The 20,824-nt window shown below is 38.6% G+C and overlaps 1 protein-coding gene across 4 annotated transcripts in view; it reads left to right on the top strand.

Annotated features, from left to right (window-relative positions):
• Positions 1-20,551, top strand: part of CNOT10 (CCR4-NOT transcription complex subunit 10) — a 36,337-nt gene extending 15,786 nt beyond the window's left edge. The window contains exons 10-19 of one of the 4 annotated variants that reach the window (XM_050891722.1): positions 650-852; positions 4,959-5,080; positions 5,729-5,905; positions 8,553-8,633; positions 13,690-13,803; positions 15,663-15,793; positions 16,573-16,608; positions 16,723-16,850; positions 18,150-18,225; positions 20,259-20,551. In XM_050891722.1, the coding sequence (XP_050747679.1) occupies positions 650-852; positions 4,959-5,080; positions 5,729-5,905; positions 8,553-8,633; positions 13,690-13,803; positions 15,663-15,793; positions 16,573-16,608; positions 16,723-16,850; positions 18,150-18,225; positions 20,259-20,413 (1,223 nt within the window). In that variant the 3' untranslated portion in view covers positions 20,414-20,551. The remainder of the gene's footprint in view (positions 1-649; positions 853-4,958; positions 5,081-5,728; positions 5,906-8,552; positions 8,634-13,689; positions 13,804-15,662; positions 15,794-16,572; positions 16,609-16,722; positions 16,851-18,149; positions 18,226-20,258) is intronic. The other 3 variants (XM_050891720.1, XM_050891719.1, XM_050891721.1) reach the window with 3 other exon arrangements.
• Positions 20,552-20,824: the final 273 nt, after the last annotated feature.

The raw sequence follows: 20,824 nt of genomic DNA, 5'->3' as shown, positions 1-20,824 counted from the left end.
GAAATGTTCATCTATTGTTTAGTTTTATGGTTAGTTTTATCCATCTACTTATGTTGTGAATATACAAAAGACAAGAAAATAAACATTATAATAAGTTTTCTTGCTTTGATTAATAATAGTTAAGGTTTCTTTTCTCTTCCAAGTAAATGATTTCATGATGAAGCGATAGTTTTGTCATTTCCTGTTTTCTTTAAAATCTAGTTACTATCACGCATTTTATTGTTTCTCCTGTTCCTCCCCGGCCCTGTACCTAAGTGCAGTCTTAGGTACTAGTGTGAAGACAGAAAATGTTTTATGCTTGTTAACAGCAAAGTGGTTTTCTTCTGGAATTTGTATGAGTAACAAAAATGTGTATTCTCACAAATCTGGGATTCAATATTATTATATAACATCTAGCTTGAGTGACAAGGAACATAAGTGGTTAGCATTTAATGTACTTCAACCTTTATTAAGAATACAATTAATTTGTCTTTGGTATCAGCTTTGATGTGGAAGGAATTTATTTACAGAGGGAGGCTAGTGAATTTCTGTGATGAAGGGGTTTTTTGGTAGTTTTTGGGTGTTTCCCACAGCTTCTTTCCTCCTCCCAGAGTTATGTTTTCTGCTCTTCTGAGCTGCACATCCAATATGATGTAATCCTTTTCTGCAGGTAAAAAATTTTCAGGGAGACCCATGTGTACGCTACTGACTAACAAACGGTATGAGTTGCTCTACAATTGTGGAATTCAGCTCTTGCATATTGGGAGGCCCTTAGCGGCCTTTGAATGCCTGATTGAGGCAGTCCAGGTTTATCACTCAAACCCTCGTCTCTGGCTGAGAATAGCAGAATGCTGCATTGCTGCCAATAAAGGGGTAAGCAGATTTGCAAATTCCTTGTTTTGATTGTAGTTATGAAATACATGTGATTGCAGAAAGGAAGAAATCATACCTTGAGATGAACTGTGCATTTTAAAGGCTTAATGTTGCAACACCTCTGTGTAAGTCTGGATTAATTATTTTTGTGTATATGTGTGTTTGCATGTTTAATCTGAAGCTGCAACAGGTGGAAGGAAAGCCACCATAGAAACGGTGTCTTGAGAACCAGTGTAACTGACTTTTCTAAGATCGGAAGAATTTGAGTAGGCTATTGGAAAGATTGGCGTGAGATGAAACGAAAGCACATAAGTGGCTGTTAGAGCTGCTCTTCTATAAAGTTACAAGGTTTTTGCTGGAGAGACTGGTTAAGCATGATTTTGTTTTGGCAATTTACCATCACACCCCTTTGGCATTCCAACTCATAGTCTGAATGGGTAATCCTGAATTGGGTTGAAGTACATTAGATTTCTCCAAGCCATCTGATGGTTTACCATACTTTGTCTTGAAATAATTTTAGAAATAAACATAAAGATATTATCTGGAGAGAATCTGGTATTATTCTCTAATGAGGCATCGCTTTATAACAGGAAGCAATATGTTCTTTCTGTAGTGAATGCTCTCTACTTAAAATGGAGATACTAGCATTAATAGTTTGCCTTACTATTTATGGATATTTTATGATGCCTCAGCTTTCCACACTCATTTCATATTGGTTGCAAAATCTTGGGGTTTATGTATATTTACATATACATAAAACTCATATAAAATAATATATGGCATATATTGAAAACGAACAACAACAACAAAACAACCCCACAAGTAATTTTGTCTTTTTTGTGTGAATGGAAGAATTAAACTTGCTCAAGATCTTTTCTATGTACTAAGTTCTGTACTTCCAAGGATTTCTGTTCCTGGATTGCAGAAATAACAAGGTGAGTTTGGAGTCAGTGACCATTTGTAGTATCCAAGGAAGGAAAATTTTTTGTGGCTGCTCTTGGAAGTCTGATATTCACTTTGAGGCTTGATGCACAGAAACAACTTTGATAACTTTTGTTGCTGATACTTTGAGGGGGAAGGGTTGTTTTTCTTCTTTTTTTTTGAAAATTTTTGACTGAAACATCTTGGATTTTTATGTTTAGACTCTAGGAATTGCATTACCACTTCTGAAACGATGCGGTTCTATCTTAAATTTTAGCTGGAGTAGTAGGAGAAAACATACATCTATCCAGTAGAGATCCTTTGTCTCTACTTTAAGGCTAGATGCTATGGTGTCAAAGGTATGACTGAAAGTATGTTGCTACTGTTTTAGCAGACAGTAAGGTTAGTTTCTTGATGTTTTAATGAATACGATTATTGGATCACACTGGTGAATGATCTTGTTTAAAAACAAAATATAGCACTATGTCCTAGAACTTTATTGGAAGATGCAAAGACTCTTGTAGAGGACTACTAAAAGTATTTGGTTAAAGAGAAGCTTCCTTCCTGGGATATTCTTAATTATTTACAGTTTTCTTGATGTACAAGTAATATAAACTCCTTAAACTTCTTTTGATTCTGTCTACTATAAATCCACTATCCAAATTCAGATGTGGCCTCATTTTATAGGACTAAACTGGATGAAGATAACAAGATGTGCTCTGATTTCCACTGAAATCTCTGCATGTGATCTTCCTTCTCTTCATGCAGCCAAAACTCATTTCAAGTTTCATTATTTCCTCACTCAATTGCCACTAGACGTTGAGAGGGATGAGACTGTAGTGCATCTAGCCTAAAAGTGGTGCAGGCTGAGGAAGCTGAGATCAGCCTTCTCCATCCTGAAGCTGTCGTGATCACAGCCGCTGGGGAACTGAATCCCTAACTGCTGAGCCTTGTCATTCCTCTGCTGGCAAAGTTTGTGGAAACCTGCTGACAGCAGACATATTGCATGTCCTCTGGGGCATCTTGGTTTCAACCTGTTGATCCATGTCTGTTTAGGATAAGCCCGTATGTTAAAATTCAGAGGGATGGGGACAGGATTGTTAGTTCTTTTGAACGGAAGACTGCACCAAAATAGTACCTCTGTGAAATTAAGAGATACTGTACTTGATTCTCTGTTTAACTGTAATTCACCCCTCTTGTGTGTGGGTGGGATGATGTAATCTATAATTACATGATCCCATGCAGTTATTTCCACAGTATGCCCATTTCACTTGGTGCATGGGATGGGTGGGATTAATTGAACAAATGGCTATATTCACGCTCTTTTTTTCTGCCTCTGAATTCTCTCTGTTTTCCTTGTTTGAGTGGCCTCTGTGCCTTTTTTAACAGCACACTATCTAAATCCTTCCAAATACAAATTTCATAAATTTTCCCTTGGGAATTTTGATGGTTCTCATTATTTTAGTGTCTCTATTTTAGAAAATTTAAAGATATTCACAGCTTTAGAGCTTTATAGATGAGGCTTGCTTATATTGCCATTTCACGGGCACAGCATTGAAGTTTCAAATGTTGGGTCAAAAACGCATTGACTTTGATTGTGTATGTGCTAGCTGTTGTCAGATAGTTCTGAGTTTTATAAAGCACAGCGAGTGCAGGAAGAACAGCTTTCTGATTTTGCAGTTTTCTGTGTCTATCCTACTGGTTACAAATCACACATAGATAAAGAAGACACAGCTGATCATCTCTAGTGGAAAGCTGGTTATGGGAGACTGGATTAGCATAGGTTTTGTTGCAAAAAACAAAGCTAGGATTCTGTTTACAAGCACAGCGTTTAGCAGTCTGGAAAAGGGAAAGACAGACCCTCATGGGGCACTTAATTTACTACAGACTAGCCAAAGCAGTAGATCATGCCAGGCTCCCGAAGCCTAGCTTTCTTCCTCCTACAGTTGTGGTATGTGTCATATACCAGGGAGCTTGAATCGGGTCACAAAACCAGCTTGCTGTTTCCTAAATTTGTAATCTTATGAGGAAAAAAAAAACCTTCAGATTCTGTTAATATTAAAGGCAAAGAGGAATTGTCTTTAAATTGTAAGATAGATTTCCAACATGACAAATGAGGCCCTAAAATCAATAGTGTGTTTAATTTGACCTTGTAACTCAATTTGCAATATTTCTTGATATCTAAGTATGGATTCATATTTATGCTCTGAACACCATACAGAAAAGTAATTTTACTGAAGCTAATTTTCACCCGCTTTAGTATTTTAGTTTATTAAATATAGATCGAAGATAATTCCCTTTCTGCAGTTTTTTTAACACCTTTTCCAAAATATGTGCTTCATATCCAAACTCATTGTATGTATTTTTTTATTTGATGGTAAATGCCATTATAATGTCAATATTCGTCTTCACAATAGATTCTGATTAAATTTTCTGAAAAGTGATAGCTATTTAAAATACAGATTTAGGGTAAGTTTTTCCTTACAACTGTGACTCTTCATCACTAACGTTACTTACCAACAAAGTTGTTAAGATGGCTCATTGTAAAACAAACAAACAGACCCCAGTAAATATGGTGTAGAGATAATTCTTGGGACTGACAATTAGGGTGCTTTAAGTTTGTTTGACCCCCAGAATGTCTGCATACTCAAAAATCTGTTAAACAAGTTAATTTAATGTAACTTTGCATATGTTGTGGTTCAGCTTCATGCTCCCCATGGAACAGTTTGAGAGCAGCTTTTTCAGAGAGCGTTTTGAATGCTGTGTAAGCAGGGAGAGAAGATGGCAAGCATTACAGTGCCAATTCTGAATATTATTTGGCTGATCATACGATTTCTTTTTAGATATCCTAGCAGTTCTTTTAATATGACTTGGTTCATTGTTCTTTTGCTTTCAAAACAGAGGAGAAACTAGGTCAGTAGGCTATCAGACAAGCTGTCAGAACTAATCTGTGGTTACACTGTGTGCAGTAAAATCCCTCTGCAACACAAAGACAATAGAAGGTGCCTGATCCTTCATGGTACTTAAGATTTAAAACTGTACCCATATAAACTATTAATTCTTATATTTTAGCAGGGTTCAATGTCTTCTTCCAGCTTTCACTTATTTTGTCAAGCTCTCATTCAACAGCCTTGATATTTTGGTCCGTTTTCCTTTTTTTTTTTTTTTCTTTTTTCCCCTTTTAGACATCAGAACAAGAGACTAAAGGTCTTCCCAGCAAAAAGGGAATTGTGCAATCTATAGTAGGTCAAGGCTACCACCGTAAGATAGTCCTAGCATCCCAGTCAATACAGAATGTCGTTTATAAGTAAGTATGTTTTCCATGAGCTCTTTATTTTGTTATCATAGCTTTGTTAAGGATACGTATCTGTTTATCAGGAGTTCTTAAAACTGTCATGGAATAACTGTTCATTTTGGAATTATTAATGTAGTGGAGAGAGAGGTATACTAAAATCCTTGATGAATCCTATTTAACCATCATTTGAATGTCACCTCTATGATGGCCAGCAGAGGGCTTAACTGTGTATTGTAACTAAGAAGGCCATTAAAGCTTCAAATTGATTTCTCTGAAGTTTATATTTCCAGTTATCTAAGTCTGTCCTCTGTTTCTCACTTTAAAAAATACATGTTTTCAGTAATCCACTTTAGAAAAATGCAGGAAGAATCTAGTTGCTCTGTCATAAAACTTCAGGAAGGGAAGTCAAGAAAAACAAGAGAACTTCTTGTAATTATGTAGTTGAATCTGCCCGCTCTATTTGGGCATCGTGGTGTACTTTCCATATATAAGAATAGCAAGATATAGAAGTCTTCATATATTAAATGTGTTATATTAAAACATGATTTAACTTTTTTAGGATAAAGTTTTTTTCTGCATTCAGATCTTTCTGGAGCTCTGCTTTTATTTTTTAGTTTAGTAGGATTGCTACTCACCAGCTAACTTCTGTGTCTCTTTAAGTGATGGGCAGTCCTCAGCAATACCTGTAGCCAGTATGGAATTTGCAGCGATTTGTCTAAGAAATGCCTTGCTGCTACTGCCAGAAGATCAGCAGGAGCCAAAGCAGGAAAATGGATCTAAAACTAGTAATCAGCTGGGGGGAAATACAGAAAACAGTGAAAGCAGTGAAGCATGCAGGTAAACAGAATTGCATATAAACCTTTCTTTTTATCCAGAGTAACTCTGGACTGATAGTCTGTGTCTGCTACCTATCCTGTTTGGCCAGCAGAAAAAGTAACATATTTGTAAATTGTCTTAGCAGTGTTGGGATATCCAAGGAAATTGGTTATCTGCTCATTGTTTTAATTGCTGGTGTGCTAATTTAAGAATAAAATACTGGGTTGATTCCTACCATTCCTAACAACTTTAATAAATTAGACACTGAAATTCTTTTTTTCACTGGCCATCTTTTTTTCTGTGCTGCAAATGTTATGTTTTCCCACACCCTCCCGCAGTGCATATTGGTATTTCTCTAATTGTAAGTGAAGTTTCACATGTTACAGTGATTTTGTGTGTGTGTGCACGTGCGCCATGTACTTGATTCAATATATAAATGTCTAGCAACTTAGTTGTAAACGTTTCCCCACGATCAGATTTGACATTCATCAGCCTTAGTATGCTTTGTTGTGTTTTAGACCAGAAATGGGAAACTACATTTAAAAGATAAGTAGGTAAGCAGCATGGAGCTATTCTTAATAAATTGCATTTTACAAAAAAGAGTTTAAGAAAAATATCTTTTTTTTTTTTTCTCCTTAAAGCTTCAGAAAAAGTAGCTTGTAGACAATGTATGTCAAATGTTAAGTAGCAGGAAGGTGTTTTAATTTTTTGCATTGATTCTAATGCATTCCGAACTTCCTTTTGAAAGGCGCCTTTGTTGGCCATAGCCTACACTTTCATTAATGACCATTTTGAGAAGGGAAGAGTTACAATAACTGATCTGGAAAAAGTGGCTATGTTAGAACTTGAACTACTTAGAGGGTAATGAAAAAACACAATGTTTTTGTCAGACCCAAGTACAGATAAATTTTAAGAAGATAAGATCCATTTGTCACGTGGCAGGATTTACTGCACATATGCTGTGTTGCGTAGGGACAAGGTGCATCCTCATATATTCTGAGGTTGCCTGGGGATAGACTAGGGCTGGGGGTCGGTGGCTGTTACTGCTACAACAATATTTGAAGGCTGTTCTCTGTAACCCTTTTTTCCCCAATGACAGTCTTTCCTGTCAAGTGACCAAATGATTTATAAAAGTCTGGGGGATTTTTGTGTTTTTTTCTTTTTTCCTTACCAAGGTTGGAGGTTGTGAACTAACTTCCCCTGGCAAGCTGTATGCAGCCTATTGAGATGAAGCTTTTCTGGTTTAAATGAGACTTCAGTTTTAAGCATATGGGGCCCACTAAGGGGCAGTGATGAAAACAAAATGGTGGCCCTTACTCAGATAAGACCACCTTTTTTGTTTTGGCTGGGGGGGGTGTCGGTTTGTTTTTGTAGGAGGGAAGAAAGGAAAACATGCCCTGTATGGGAAGATCCTTTACTACCGTCTACTTTCAAAACCAGATACTTCTTCAGCTTAAAAAAAAATTTAAAAAAAAAGACTCCCTCGTATCTCCCAGTGGTCATTGCCAATTTCAAAATATCCAGCAACAAAGCAGGCTGTTCTTGAATTTGTGTGTCACATTCTGAAAGCTCCTCTAAGGATTTGTTCTTTCTGACAAGGGACCCTCTGTGAGAGAACAGTAAAACATATAAGGCATTTGAAGAAAATCACTCTAATTGAACAGGATGGTTTTGAAGCAAATCCCACTAATTGAGCCGGCTGACTCTGAAGCAGATTCTTCTCTTATTCACAATAAAACAGTGAATACTTTCAGTGGTTAAGGGTATTTTTTTAATCTAATTTTTGGCAAAGGCATGAAGTATATACACTACAACAGTATTGAGTACAGGTTTCCTTGGAGTCTGTTGCTATCTGTTTTGAAGATCTAAGTTGGAGTTATCTTACCTGTTTGTAATAAACAGATATGAAACTACATCAGTTAAAAAGTTCTTATTAAGTGGACAGACTCAGTTTCAATTCAGGTTTTTTAAAATCTGTTTCTAAACCTTAGTGTCTCTCTCTGCCAAGGTGCAGCTGTTAGCCTTCTCTTCAATTCTCATTGTAGAAGGAGGTTCTTTCAGCTTATTGGAGAGCAAAGTTGCATGCTTTTTAAATAGAGCGAATACTTGCTCCCCCAAAAAAGCCAAGTGTAATTTTAAGAAAGTGGAATTTAAAAAAAAAAAAAAGGCATTTTGAAATAATAATAAAAATAAAGGGCAGCTAGAAGTCTAAAGGAAGCTGTAGCACTTTGTGTGTTATTTTTCTAGAATATTTCTGTAGTTAGTTTTTAAGATGTCTAGAGAGAGAACTAGTTTACTGCTTTTCTTACAGGCTAAAAGAAGACAGGCTACAGATGCAGCAAGTTTTGCATCTCTCCAGTTTAAAGTTCTTGTCCTACACTGAACTTGAAAAATAGCTCAAGGCTGTGGAGAATGGTTTGGGTTGTTTGGTCTGTCAGTCAAATCCTTCCCAGCAAACGTCCCCCTTCTTCCTTCTCAAATAGAACGGTTAGGATAAGAGCATGTGCCTCAATTTCTGCATAGCTTCATTTCCCTGTTTCTTAGGCTGTAGAATTTTTGCTGTCCTTTTAAATGGAGTGAGTAAATATCAATGCTTATTACAGTGAGAATTTTTAAATTAATTATTTACAATCACTCCTTATAATTAATACACTGTTTTTCATTCTAGCAATAAAAGTCATGAAGGAGATAAATTCATTGCAGCTCCACCTTCTTCACCTTTGAAGAAACAGGAATTAGAAAATTTAAGGCAAGTAAATAATATAAAATATTCACCACTAAATGAGCCCCCTCTTAAACTGTGCTATGATTGTAGCATCATTCCTAGCTTTTTTTGAGGCACTTGCAACGTTGAATTGTAGCTGTTAATCTAAGGATGCCTTTTTTCAAGTGTGTGTGCTTCCTTTCTTCTGGGCTTTGAGTCTGAACAAATCGAAAACATCCAGAATTTCAATTCAGAAGGTAGATCAGTCTGTTTGATGCCACTGTTATAGGCTTGGCATTATATATTGGGCAAAACTAAAAAAAATCAAGTCCCATAAACAACAAAGCTAAAAACCTGACAATGGCTGTTGTGATTGGTGGAAGGGGTGGAAATTAGTGTATGGTACCTTTTCCCTTTAAGGCCTTGATAAGGCTAGTTTGGAATTCAGCCCCCACAACAATATATGCTTGTTGGATGTAAAAAAATTAAAGTGGTAAAAGCAGCTATGCTGCTTTCAAATGAGAACGATGTTCCTTTCAGCAGGAGTAAATCCATAGTTTGCATAAAATAGAAAGAAAAATTGCCTCTGTCCAGGCATTTGACTTCCTCACTATGGAAGAACATAGGTAAAATTTGACTGTAGATTTTTTCGTATTCTCAAAGATCTTTAAACTACTTGTTCAGCAGTCTGAGTGCTCTCCAAACAGAATAACTCCCAAGTGTCTAAATAAGTATCATGTTATCTGGAACCTCTTTACTTTTCTCCAACAAGATTATCATATGCTGGCAATGTTAATTATTTCAGGTGGCTGCCAGCCCATTGAAAATATCTCTTACTATAAAGCTTGCACCTGTTCAGAAAAAAAGAAATCTGTTTTAAGTTTCCATTATGGACAAAGCATACAGTGATTTCCCACTTAAACTCTTGGGTAAACACTCTGTTCCAGCCTAACCCCAGGTAACCTGTGTTTTATAATGACCAGCTTAACCTTTACTTTGCTCCACTATGTGTAGCAAATCTACTTGTATTCGTTTAAAAGCAATTTAGCAGGAATCTGTGAGGAGACATTACTGAGACCTTGATTATTTATTCTGAAGTGGTACAAGAGTGTGCTACTCAAAATAGAAAGCACTGGATTAAAAACAGTGATGTGGGTTCGTTGTGGTTTGTTTTTTTTTTTCTCCTGACTGTTGAAAATGTGGTTGCCACATGTCAAAATTACATGGTATCACATTGTGAGGTTTTGGTTTTTTTTTTTTAATACATAGTCTTTTCTTTCACAATCAGCTGTTGTTATCTACTGATGAAACCTGACAACACGTCAGGAAAAACTTATCAGTTTTGCAAGAATTATGCTGCTTCTGGTAAAGAACATCATATAAGGAAAGGAAAAGCATTGATTTATTTTTCTGCAATACTTGCTTTGGTGGTTAAATCCAGAGGACTAGACATCCCTAGAGAGTGATTCTGCTAAAACTATTTCTAAGTTTCTGCAGATAGCTGTGAAAAGCAAAATACGTTACACTCAAATGTCAGTATATTCCTGTAGTCTTGCTCACTAAGGAGCTAAGTGAGAAAATTAAAATTCTTGTGCAGTCAGGGAAAATTAAGGAAAAAAATTCTGAATGTTGGCAAGGATTATCCTGAGGAATAGGTGTCTATTCAATTCAGTTTTTCCCTGTTAAGTCACTGGATTGAAAAACCTCTATTGCTTCTAGAACTGAAATGGGCAACTTAAATGGTTTTTTTGCATGATTTTGTACATTTGCATGTCTTAATAAGAGTTTAAAATGACGGACTGACTTTGCCCCTAAATAGTTGTTAAAAATTAAAAATGCCGTCTAGAAAAGGCTTGTGTGTCATACGTATTGTTTGGTACTTGTGCACAAATTAGTTGAGCAGACTAGTCTCATAATAAGCAGTAATTCAACTGCAAGGTTTTAAAAGCAACAGGCAGAAGTCTGAGGACACCAAACGTTGCTAAGAAGTTATGCACAGGAAGTAGAAGCTCCAGATTTTTCTTCTGAGTTTCTTCTAAACTATTCTGCTCCTCGTTTCTGCTCATCCTCCAAGAAGCCAATTCCCTTGCTCTGCTCTCAGCCTGTGGTATGTTTCAGCGTGCCAGAACAACCCAACACTGTTAGGATACATCAAGAGTAAAGTTCTGGTAGACCACAGTACTACATTTGGAAAATTTTGTGGATATTATTGTAAAAGTTGAGATGGATAGCAACAGACCTTGTTGTAGCCTTTTTCTCCCTAGATTGAACAACTTTGTTCATTTTACTCTTCAAAGCAGCTAGAGATAAAGGAATAGTTTGATCACCTGCTTTGTCCTGAATAGGTTTGAACTGCAAGCCCTTGCTATAAGGCATGTGATCCAATTTTACCCTTTTTTCCTTTCTTTTGACTCTTCTGTTGGCCATGTCCAGTCCATCATTATGCTTTATTTATTTACTTACATATTTTTGAAGTGTGCATACCCTAGTATTGTATATGGTATTCCAGGAGCATCACTAACATTCCTAATAATTTCACAGGTAATACTGTAAGGACCACCATTGCCCACCAATATACCTTGTCTCTTCTCCACACCTACGCAGTTTTGTCTCGTTTATCCACTTAAAGGTTGCAGTGGTCTGTTTGGCCCTGTCACAATACTGGAAGCTTACAATGATTATCACCCATAGCCGTTTCACTTTCTTCTTCCTCACTCTCAGCTGCTGCATAGTTCTCCCCTATCTCCCCTTTGCTGGTGCTGAATTTCCCCGTTGACTAAGCACCATCTGCATTCTGTACTTCTTAATATTTTGGATTGTTTTGCCTGTGTTGAAATGTAAAAAGTAGATAGTTTATATCCACTGTTGTGCTTAGCTATTCAAAATTATTTCAGATTAGTGATGTTCTCTGAGTGGTTTAGAAGTGCCATTTTTGGTGCCTTCATAGTAAGTTTTGAAGAACTGGATTTGTTCTAGCTTGCCCTTTGCCTGAGAAATAAGCCAAGTCAGATGTGGAGTTTGGGTTCTGTAAACTTGCAGTCGGTGTGGGCTGACAAATCTTGATGCCCAGACCTACACAAGAGACTGTTTGACGTAATCTGGCAGTTTAAAAAAACATTTTTCTTTTTCCTAGTGCAAAGGCAGGGGTTTTTTAGGGCATGCGGAGGCTCAGTGATGCTGGAAGTCTGCCATGCTCAAAGGCGACCTGTGGAGTTCTGTCAGAATCCTGACCGGGGTGAAAAACTAGTTTGTCTTTTCCCTTGTGGGGCAATTCTTCTGCTCCGGTTAGCTGTCAGGTCTCCTGAGCGTTTGGTTTAGCTGGCTCAACAAGGGATCCAAGTGCGCAAGAACAGTACTGCAGGGAAGAAAACCTGAATATTTTCCTCTTCTTTAGATGGCTGTTGCTAAAAAATCTTGCCAGCTCTTACACGGCTTAAACAGTGACGAGTCCTTAGAGCAGAGGATTAGGTTTCAGTTTTGCTGGACTTAGTTATTGTGTGATTGGAGTGCATCTTGTGTTTGAATTTACACTTTCAGAAATAAAAATAAGCTTTAAAAAAGTTGTGGGAAATAGAAGACACATACTGATGTAAAGGGCAGTTGCAACCAATTCTGCAGGCCTTGACTTGTGTGTAAGGGTATTTAGCTGGTGACGCTTAGCATCTCTGCTGATTTAAAAGCTGTGCTTCCTTGAGGCAGAGACAAAAAGAGGCTAGTTAGAAGCAGGCTGTTACTACAGATTTCCGCGGCCCCCCCACCCCCCCCTTCCCTCCTCCCCCAGTCGCAACCTTTCAGAAATATTTTAGGTTTGGGACTTGAGCTGGGGAAGCTTTCCTCTCCCTCTCTCAAGCTTTTGTATGTGTACAGATTTGATGTGACATCTGGGCACGGTGGAGAGGAAGTGGGGGGTAGGGAGAAACACTGGAGAAGTTTCTTATCCTGCTTGTGCATAATTAAGGAGCATGCCTCCTGGGAAAGGGGAATAAAGGCACCCCAGGTCCTGCCACGAATTACATGACTTACTGCTGGACTGAAAGTGGACTTGACAGTTGCCAGAAGGTTGACACGGTAATAGCCCACCTACCGGCAGGAGAGTCGAAGGCTCTTCTCCCATCGCTCCTGACGTGAGACCCCACTAAGAGGATCTGCTCTTCCTCCCTGGAGTCCATGCTCACAGCAAGGCGTTGCAGGCAGAGGCTTGTGCCCAGAGGACAAGGCAGCCTGCACTGAATGATGTCTTACGAAGTGGAAAATATCCCCAAGTGCTGTGTTTGGGGAGGGAGGGGGAGTGATTGCAAAGTGTGAAGCTTGGCCTAATGATGGCATCCTGACGTGGGGTTGTTGTTGTTTGAAGATGGAAAACGCGAGTAGTTCAAATTTCATTGCAGGAACTGTCAGAGATTTTGTGGTTTTGGAAAGATAAGAAAGTCTGTGACAGCAACAAAATGCCACGGATCAATCAGTCTTGCCAGCGGGTTACAGCTCTCAATTGAACACAAAACTGGAAACACCAAATTCTCCAGTGTTTATTGTCTCCCTGTGTGCAAACATTGTACAACACAAGAGTGAAATATGTTACAACTTAATTGATTGCTACTATGTGTCTGTAGATTGTATGTTATAGACATCTACAAATCTGCTACCCTTTGCTGCAGCAGAAGGGGAGGGCAGGGAAGTACAAATGAGAGTCCAAGGCAAAACAAATAAAAAGAGGGTGAGAAAGGGCAACTGTCCATGAGAAAAATGACACATGTGGTGAGGTCCATCTTTTTTTTTAATCTGTTATTTATGGTCAAGATTGCAAAATTTTACTGATCACACCATGGTGGTCCTTGGTTTATACTGGTAGAACACAATATATATATCTCCTAATTCAGAGAATGCAATTGAGGCCACAGATAACGAAACACTAGCTCCTTTACTTCATAGTCTCATACAAAGACATTATTGAAAGTTTATGATTTATTTCTTCAGCACTTAACAAGAAAGAAATTTAACAGCTGCATTTGGAATCACAGAATTCTCCATTTAACATATTGGCTTTCCCCCCTCCCTTTTTTCCTTTTTTTTTTTGTTTTTTTTTTTTTCTTTTTCCCTCCAGGTGCTCAATACTTGCGTGTAGTGCTTACGTGGCTCTGGCTTTGGGTGATAACCTTATGGCATTGAATCACGCAGATAAACTTCTTCAGCAACCAAAGCTGTCAGGGTCTCTTAAGTAAGTCTGATGTGGTCATTTCTTCTTTCTCAGCCCTGCTTTTTGCTGGAGAGTTCTGAGTTGAAGCTTCCAATGTCTGTAGCTGCTTGCCAATTCTGTATCTGATGCAAAGAATTGCTTGGCCTGCTCCTGTTCTTGTTGAAGCCCTGACTAAATGTTCATTGACACGCAGGAACGTGAGTCCCCTCCTTTGTGTACAAATTCCATGTAATTCGGAATCTATCGCTGCTTTTGTTGCTATTTGTTAATCTCCAGCTACGGGTCCCATGCAGTGGCAGGACCATCAGGTCTCAGTCCTGATTCACTGTGGGGCTGCACGTGCTCGTGTTGGCACAGCACAAGGGGCAGGAATGAGCAGCTGGGGGCAGACAACATCAGCCCAAACCAGCATGCTGCTGAAAGTTCACTTATGAAACTACAGCCTCGGAGGGGAAGGTTTGCTCAGTCAGTAGGGTACCAGATCTTGGGTGTGCAGGACTGTCACTTCACCTGCTGCTGTTGCTTATATAGGTTCCATTCTTCAGTTTCTCTTTTTCAGTTCTCATTTGGCACTGTATTTTTTGGAAGGATATTCAAAGCTCATTCTGTTTCTACCCACCAGTTCTCGTACACCTCTGCAAATTCAAAAAAGGCAGCTTTGGCCCCACCCTTCTGACCTTGTTTGTGCATTTAATTCTTACGTCATACACAGATAAAATATAGCAGAGGTTTTCATGGTAGTAATATTTTTCAAAACTGGTAATGTACTTGTGGAAAGCAAGCTAACTTGTGCTTATTTTTATATGCTGGCAGCATACTCTAAAATGGTCCATGCCAATTAAATTCTTTGGCTCCCATGCTTCAGACTACTGCAGAAGCTCATCTTTTTGCACAGTCATTGTATAAGCAAGATTTTAGAGGAGTTTGCAAGGTAACACATAATTTTGTGAAGGCAACGTTACCATTATGTAATGCAAGAAATGCTAGATGACAGTTTTTCGGAAAGACAAAGAGCTGTGTATCTTGGTCCCAGGAAGCTAGGCTTTGGTGCAGATTGGGAATGTTGAACTGTTCCTGTTTTCTTAAGTGAAAGAAATTGCATGTAGAAAGTTACGTTTGCTGTATCAGATCAAAATTGTAGAAGTTATTTTGGATGATTGACTGACAGTTTACCTGATGTTTTGTAATTCATTACAACCAACTATACATTCAGTTTGAAGTGTACTGTATAAAGCTGCATAGAACAAGCATGAACTTTTTTGCTCAACTTTTGTTTCAGATTAAATATTTGCAAACTAACTACGCTCTTGATCGACAGGATTCCTTCTGTTCCAAAGTTGAAAAGGAAAGCTGCTGATTAGCTGAGCTGAACTACAAGTGTCAAACATCAGACTTGCTTAATTCTTTTGCAAAACCTGCAGTTGGAAAGATGTTTGTGCACCATGGACAGGCCTGTATAGTTGCTGTCCTTAGAAATGCAGCTATCTTACAGAATTAGTTTGATTTTTATTGAATGTAAAGTCACTTAACACCTCAAATTATAGATGTATCTATATCCTGGGGTGTTTTTGTAAGGATTCCTTTTTTAGTTCTCTGAGATAAAGCCATACCAAGGTACTGTCTTTGTGGAATGGCAATTCCTGTGTATGAATTGTCATTACTCAGGTGCAGATTTTTTCACAATATTAGTGCCTAAAAGCAGTAAATGGCAGAACTAGGTATTATAACAATACTTTATAAGCAAGCTAACTTCCATGCAAGTGTTTGAAGTAATAGTTTTCATGTGCTCGTGTTAAAAACTGCCTTCAGTTTGTCTTAGATGATAACAAATTGTGGGGGTTGTTACGCTGACATTTGTACCTAACCCTTTGCTGTTGTAGGTTTCTTGGGCATTTGTATGCAGCAGAAGCTCTCATCTCTCTAGACAGAATATCTGATGCCATCACTCACTTGAACCCCGAGAACGTCACTGATGTTTCCCTCGGGATCTCTTCAAATGAGCAAGATCAAGGTTAATGAATCCATACTTCATTAAAACTGGTTATGCTTTCAGCTGCCTTCTTGCTGTAACTTTCTATATACAAATATAATGATGATTAAAACATCTTGGTTTAAGACTGTAGGTTGTTTGGGGTTTTTTTGTTTGTGGTGGTGTTGTGTTTTTGTTTTCCTGGCTTTAGTTCCTACTTTGTGTTTGGTTTGTCTTTTGCATGTTTGTCATTCCTTTGAAGTGGCTAATTGTGTAACGTAAACAGAACTGTATATTGTAGCGTTCTGGCTTGTTTGAAGGTAACTTTTGAAAGCTGCTTTTGTTAAATATGCAATTATGGTTAAGTTTTGGCTTCATACCTTCTCTGCCAGCTTTTTAGTCTCTAAATGAGGCTTTGGAGTACCAGTGAAGTCTACTTATTGCACTTAGTGAGAGATAGGAGTGGGGAGAACTTAGTTAATCTGTATCTTAATCTTCTTGCAGTGCTTCCAGTTGGGAGTGTGTATTCTGTAACAGAGAAATACTTCAGAGCCCATCTGTATAGTTAAGTCTACAGCAGCTCTGATTTCAGTGACGTGTCTGCAGTTTAAACTTCGCTGTACTCATCTGCAAATCTAAAAGCAAAACATTAAAGATAGGAAGTCTGAAGTGATGTAAACTTTTGAGCAAAACGATATTTTCCCTCTTTAATGTCAAACCGTGAAGAAAGAAGCAAATTTGTATCTTTGTGTTATTTTTGTAATAGGCTTTAAAAAAGCTCACGGAACATGATGGTTTTTGTGGGTTTTTTTTCTTTGCAGGGTCTGACAAAGGAGAGAATGAGGCAATGGAATCTTGTAAGTACCAGCCACTGTATTCAGCAGAGTACAGGAACTTACTTGGCCAGTTTGGAATAAAAGCGTAAGAAAAAAAAGAATTTTTTTTTTGTTTGGTTGGTTTTTTAATTGCAGCTGGCAAGCAGACCCCACAGTGTTACCCCAGTTCAGTCACATCTGCACGAACAATGATGTTGTTTAACCTTGGAAGTGCTTACTGTTTGAGGAGTGAATATGACAAAGCTCGAAAGTGTCTTCATCAGGTATGAAAACCAAATCTCAAGACAGCTTTAGGGACATATGTACTTCCTTCAAAGTGCCATTTAGATCACAGCAAATCCTGGTGATTTCGTAGTCCAAGTTTATTTGCAGACTTTGCTGAGATGGTGGCTCTCTTCTGTCTTTATGGACCAATCCCTGTTAGTAACATAAAATGAAGGATTCCGAATTTCTTTCTTGTGTAAATAGTTCAGTACCACTATGGGAAGCATTTTTTTTTTTCCTAGATCATATCAAAACAGTGGAATATGACTAGGAAGCCTTTTCACTTTTTCTAAGTTTGTTTGGTGGTTTGGGGGGTTTTTTAATGGTCCAATAGTAATTGTTCTATTTCAGAGGAGAAAGTTCTTGAGGGCCTTGAGTTTAGTTCTCTCTAATCAGTTAATAACTCACCATCTAAGCTATTCACTGCAGAGCTGTGAGAACAAAGTGCAGTTCTGCTGGAGGTACGTTTCTTGCCTGCCTCTTGTCCCAAGAATTCTCAAGTACTGCTTTTGAAACTCTGTCTTCACTTACTTAGCCTGTGTCATTTGGTCTTTCTTATGGCTGGGACCCATCTCTTCCAGTGTTGATGCTTGTCTCTTTTTGCAGCCGTTCCTGTCTGTCAGGAAGACTACTCAAATGCATTGTTGAGCTGCAAACTGAAACAGCAGTCTTCCAAATTACTTCATACTAGTTGTGTAGGTGAACAGGTTCAAATTCTGTGACGTTCTCAACTGCTTAAGGCAATTGTCTTGCTCTTTTTCCTCCTGAGGCTTCTTAGGATTGAGCAGGTGTCTGTGCTTAGGCTCTGTAGCACATGTGTAAAGCCCAAAGGAGTGTAAGGCCATCTGTGGATGTAAAGTATAGTAGGTCTCTGCATCTAAAATAAATTCATTGACTTCATAGCTGAAAAATATTTTTAAAGCTAATGAACGATCCTTGTTAACTTAGTATTCTGAACTTTGGAGCAGTGGAGGTTACCTTCTTCACCTGTCATCTCATCAGGAAACCACAGTAGATTGGCCCAAGAATTACAGATTCATAGTAACATAAGCATACGGCAGATGGTCCTGCTAATTAGCATGAAACAATCTTGCAGATAATCTTTCAGTCTCTCCTTGCATGCATAAACCCAATGGAGTGTATTAGTTTGAAAAAAATCTTATCTTAGTTTATGAATTGTTATTTGTTTTTGTTAGCTAAGATGGTGGTAACAATCTTGTCAAGGGGCACTTTCTTTGAGTTGGATGTTTCTCTTAAGCACTTTTTCCTCCCTCTTTTTCATCTTCTTTTTCAATAAGGCTGCTTCGCTGATCCACCCCAAAGAGATTCCTCCAGAGGCTATTCTGCTGGCTGTATATCTTGAATTACAGAATGGTAAGTTTTGAAATGTTCTGTCGATCTAGATTTGGGATACGAAGGGAAGAGGGCAGTAGTCATCATTCCTAGTCTTTATAGAGTTGTTACCAGTATTTTGAATGGTACTCTTTAGGCCCTGTCTCCGTTTTACACTGCTATGGATCCATGTATCTGCACCTTCATTTCCCTAGTTGTTGTGGTTTAACCCCAGCCGGCAGCTAAGCACCACGCAGCCGCTCGCTCACTGCCCCCCCACCCCTGGGATGGGGGAGAGAATCAGGAAAAAAAAAAACCCTCGTGAGTTGAGATAAAGACAGTTTAATAGGACAGAAAGGAATGAAAAACAATGATAATGATTATAATAATAATATGACAATAGCAATACTAAAAGAATTAAACTATACAAAGCAAGTGGTGCACAATGCAATTGCTCACCACTCGTTGACCGATGCCCAGTTAGTTCCCAAGCCGCGATCCCCCCTCCCAGCCAGCTCCCCCAGTTTATATACTGGGCATGATGTCATATGGTATGGAATAGCTCTTCGGCCAGTTTGGGTCAGCTGTCCTGATGGTGTCCCCTCCCAGCTTCTTGTGCCCCTCCAGCCTTCTTGCTGGCTGGGCACGAGAAGCTGAAAAGTCCTTGACTTAGTATAAACACTACTTAGCAACAACTGAAAACATCAGTGTGTTATCAACATTATTTTCCTACTAAATCGAAAATACAGCACTATACCAGCTACTAGGAAGAAAATTAACTCTGTCCTAGCCGAAACCAGGACACTAGTTTATTGCCATCCTGTTCTTACACATGCTAGACTTCCTAAACATTCATCTTCTGAGCTGAAATCTTCTATACTTTGTGCAGAAATCAGCAGTCTTGGATAGGCTCCATAAAACCCTTGATGAGGTTTATACTATAAAGAGGACTCAAAAGGCTTTTCATTAAGACAACTGCAATCCAAGTTTCCCAAAGAAGCCATGTCAAGGCCTATGTAGCAAGTACTGCAACAAAGCTTGTAATACTGATAACTCTCTCTTCCAAAATCCTTCCTTTTGAAGGTTCACTGTGTTTGCACAGGGAAAAAAACTATGTAATGGGAAACTGGAAAGATTGCACTTGAATTCTGCAGTGTGAGCAGACTGGTGCAGCTGCGCCACTGAAGCTGTCGTGGTTGCGGACCTGTGCCCCTTGGGGCTTAATATCCTAGTGTTGTGAAATGTTCAGTGTGCTTGTTCCCCTTCAATTGTCTTGCCTTGCAGGCAGGCAGAAGACCTGAGCATTTGTATTCAGAATTGAGGCTTCTGCAAAGCTTTTCTTATAAAGATGTTTCCAAGTTGGAATTTTGGAAACCTTTCTGCAGCAAAGAAATACAGAGCGGAAAAGAGTAGAAAGTGGGATTTACATGTCTCGCCATACCCTTCTAAGTATATAACCAAAAGGAGCTGAAGATGTTTTTTGTTCTATAAATGACAACAAAACGGTGCATCTCTTCTGAAACTAAAACTTTAGTGAAAGAAAAGTATTTGATAAGAGGGAGAAATGTTCTTTTCAGAACTTAGCAGGTTTTCTCCTACAATTTTATAGGTTTCATTTTTAACATTTTTCCAATTACAGTGGTATTTATTTGATGGGCCATGCATACAGTTGAAAATCAGATTTCTTGTTTTAAAAACATGTTTTATATACATCCTTGACATTTGCATTACTGTCTGTAGTGTCACATTGTGAGGGCGTTTTCTGTGAGATCTAGAGACTCACTATGCAGATGGGAGAGAGAAGAGGTGCCCTTCAGGTGCTCTGGCATCTTCAAGCTCTGAGGTTAAAGCTTGATGTCTTCAGCTAAGAACAGGTTGAATCAAGCAATACTGCTGTTTCAAATTTACTTTTCTCTAATACTTTTCTTGTCCATGTCAGCATTTTGCTGAATAGGAAGACCGCTAGTGTATGATGTGGCCTGGGCCCAGGGCTGGCTTGTCAGCTCTGTTCTGAGAACAGTGATTCATAAGTCATACATAGGTACTTTTTTTCTTAATCGAAAGTTGTCTTGTAGGTAACACGCAGCTGGCACTGCAGATCATCAAGAGGAACCAGCTTCTGCCTTCTGTGAAAACACTCTCCGACATGCGGAAGAAGCCTGTGTTTCAGCCAGTCCACTCAATCCAGCCCATTCAGATGCCAGCTTTCACGACTGTTCAAAGGAAGTGAGGTCGTGCTTCAATGTGCTGCTGCCCTGCCCATGAGGGCTTGGGATTTTGTATATTTTTTTTAACCTAGGACACCTGCATACCCCAATTGCTGGAGTGTGTTCATTTATGTAAATTTTTAATAAAACACATAAACAAAAAGGCATGCTTGGAGGTGTTTTTGAAGGTTATTTCATAAGGAAGAGAGGTTGGTATCTGTTTTGAATGTGAGTGGCAGTTTACTTACGGAAAAGAAGTTGTTAACCAAGTGTGTAATTCTGCTCTTTTTGAAGAGAATATATGGGAAGGAAGTGACTGGAAGGGGAATATCATTTACCTGAGCTAAAGTCCTGCTGAAATAGCAGTTGAGCTGTTGTGTTGGCTGCTGTCTTTTGAAACATATGAGCTATGGTTTTGTATTCCTCAAAGAAGA

This window comes from Gymnogyps californianus, chromosome 2 (genome assembly GCF_018139145.2).
Source record: "Gymnogyps californianus isolate 813 chromosome 2, ASM1813914v2, whole genome shotgun sequence".
Classification (NCBI taxonomy): Eukaryota; Metazoa; Chordata; class Aves; order Accipitriformes; family Cathartidae; genus Gymnogyps; species Gymnogyps californianus.
This window is presented reverse-complemented; position numbering and strand designations above follow the sequence as displayed.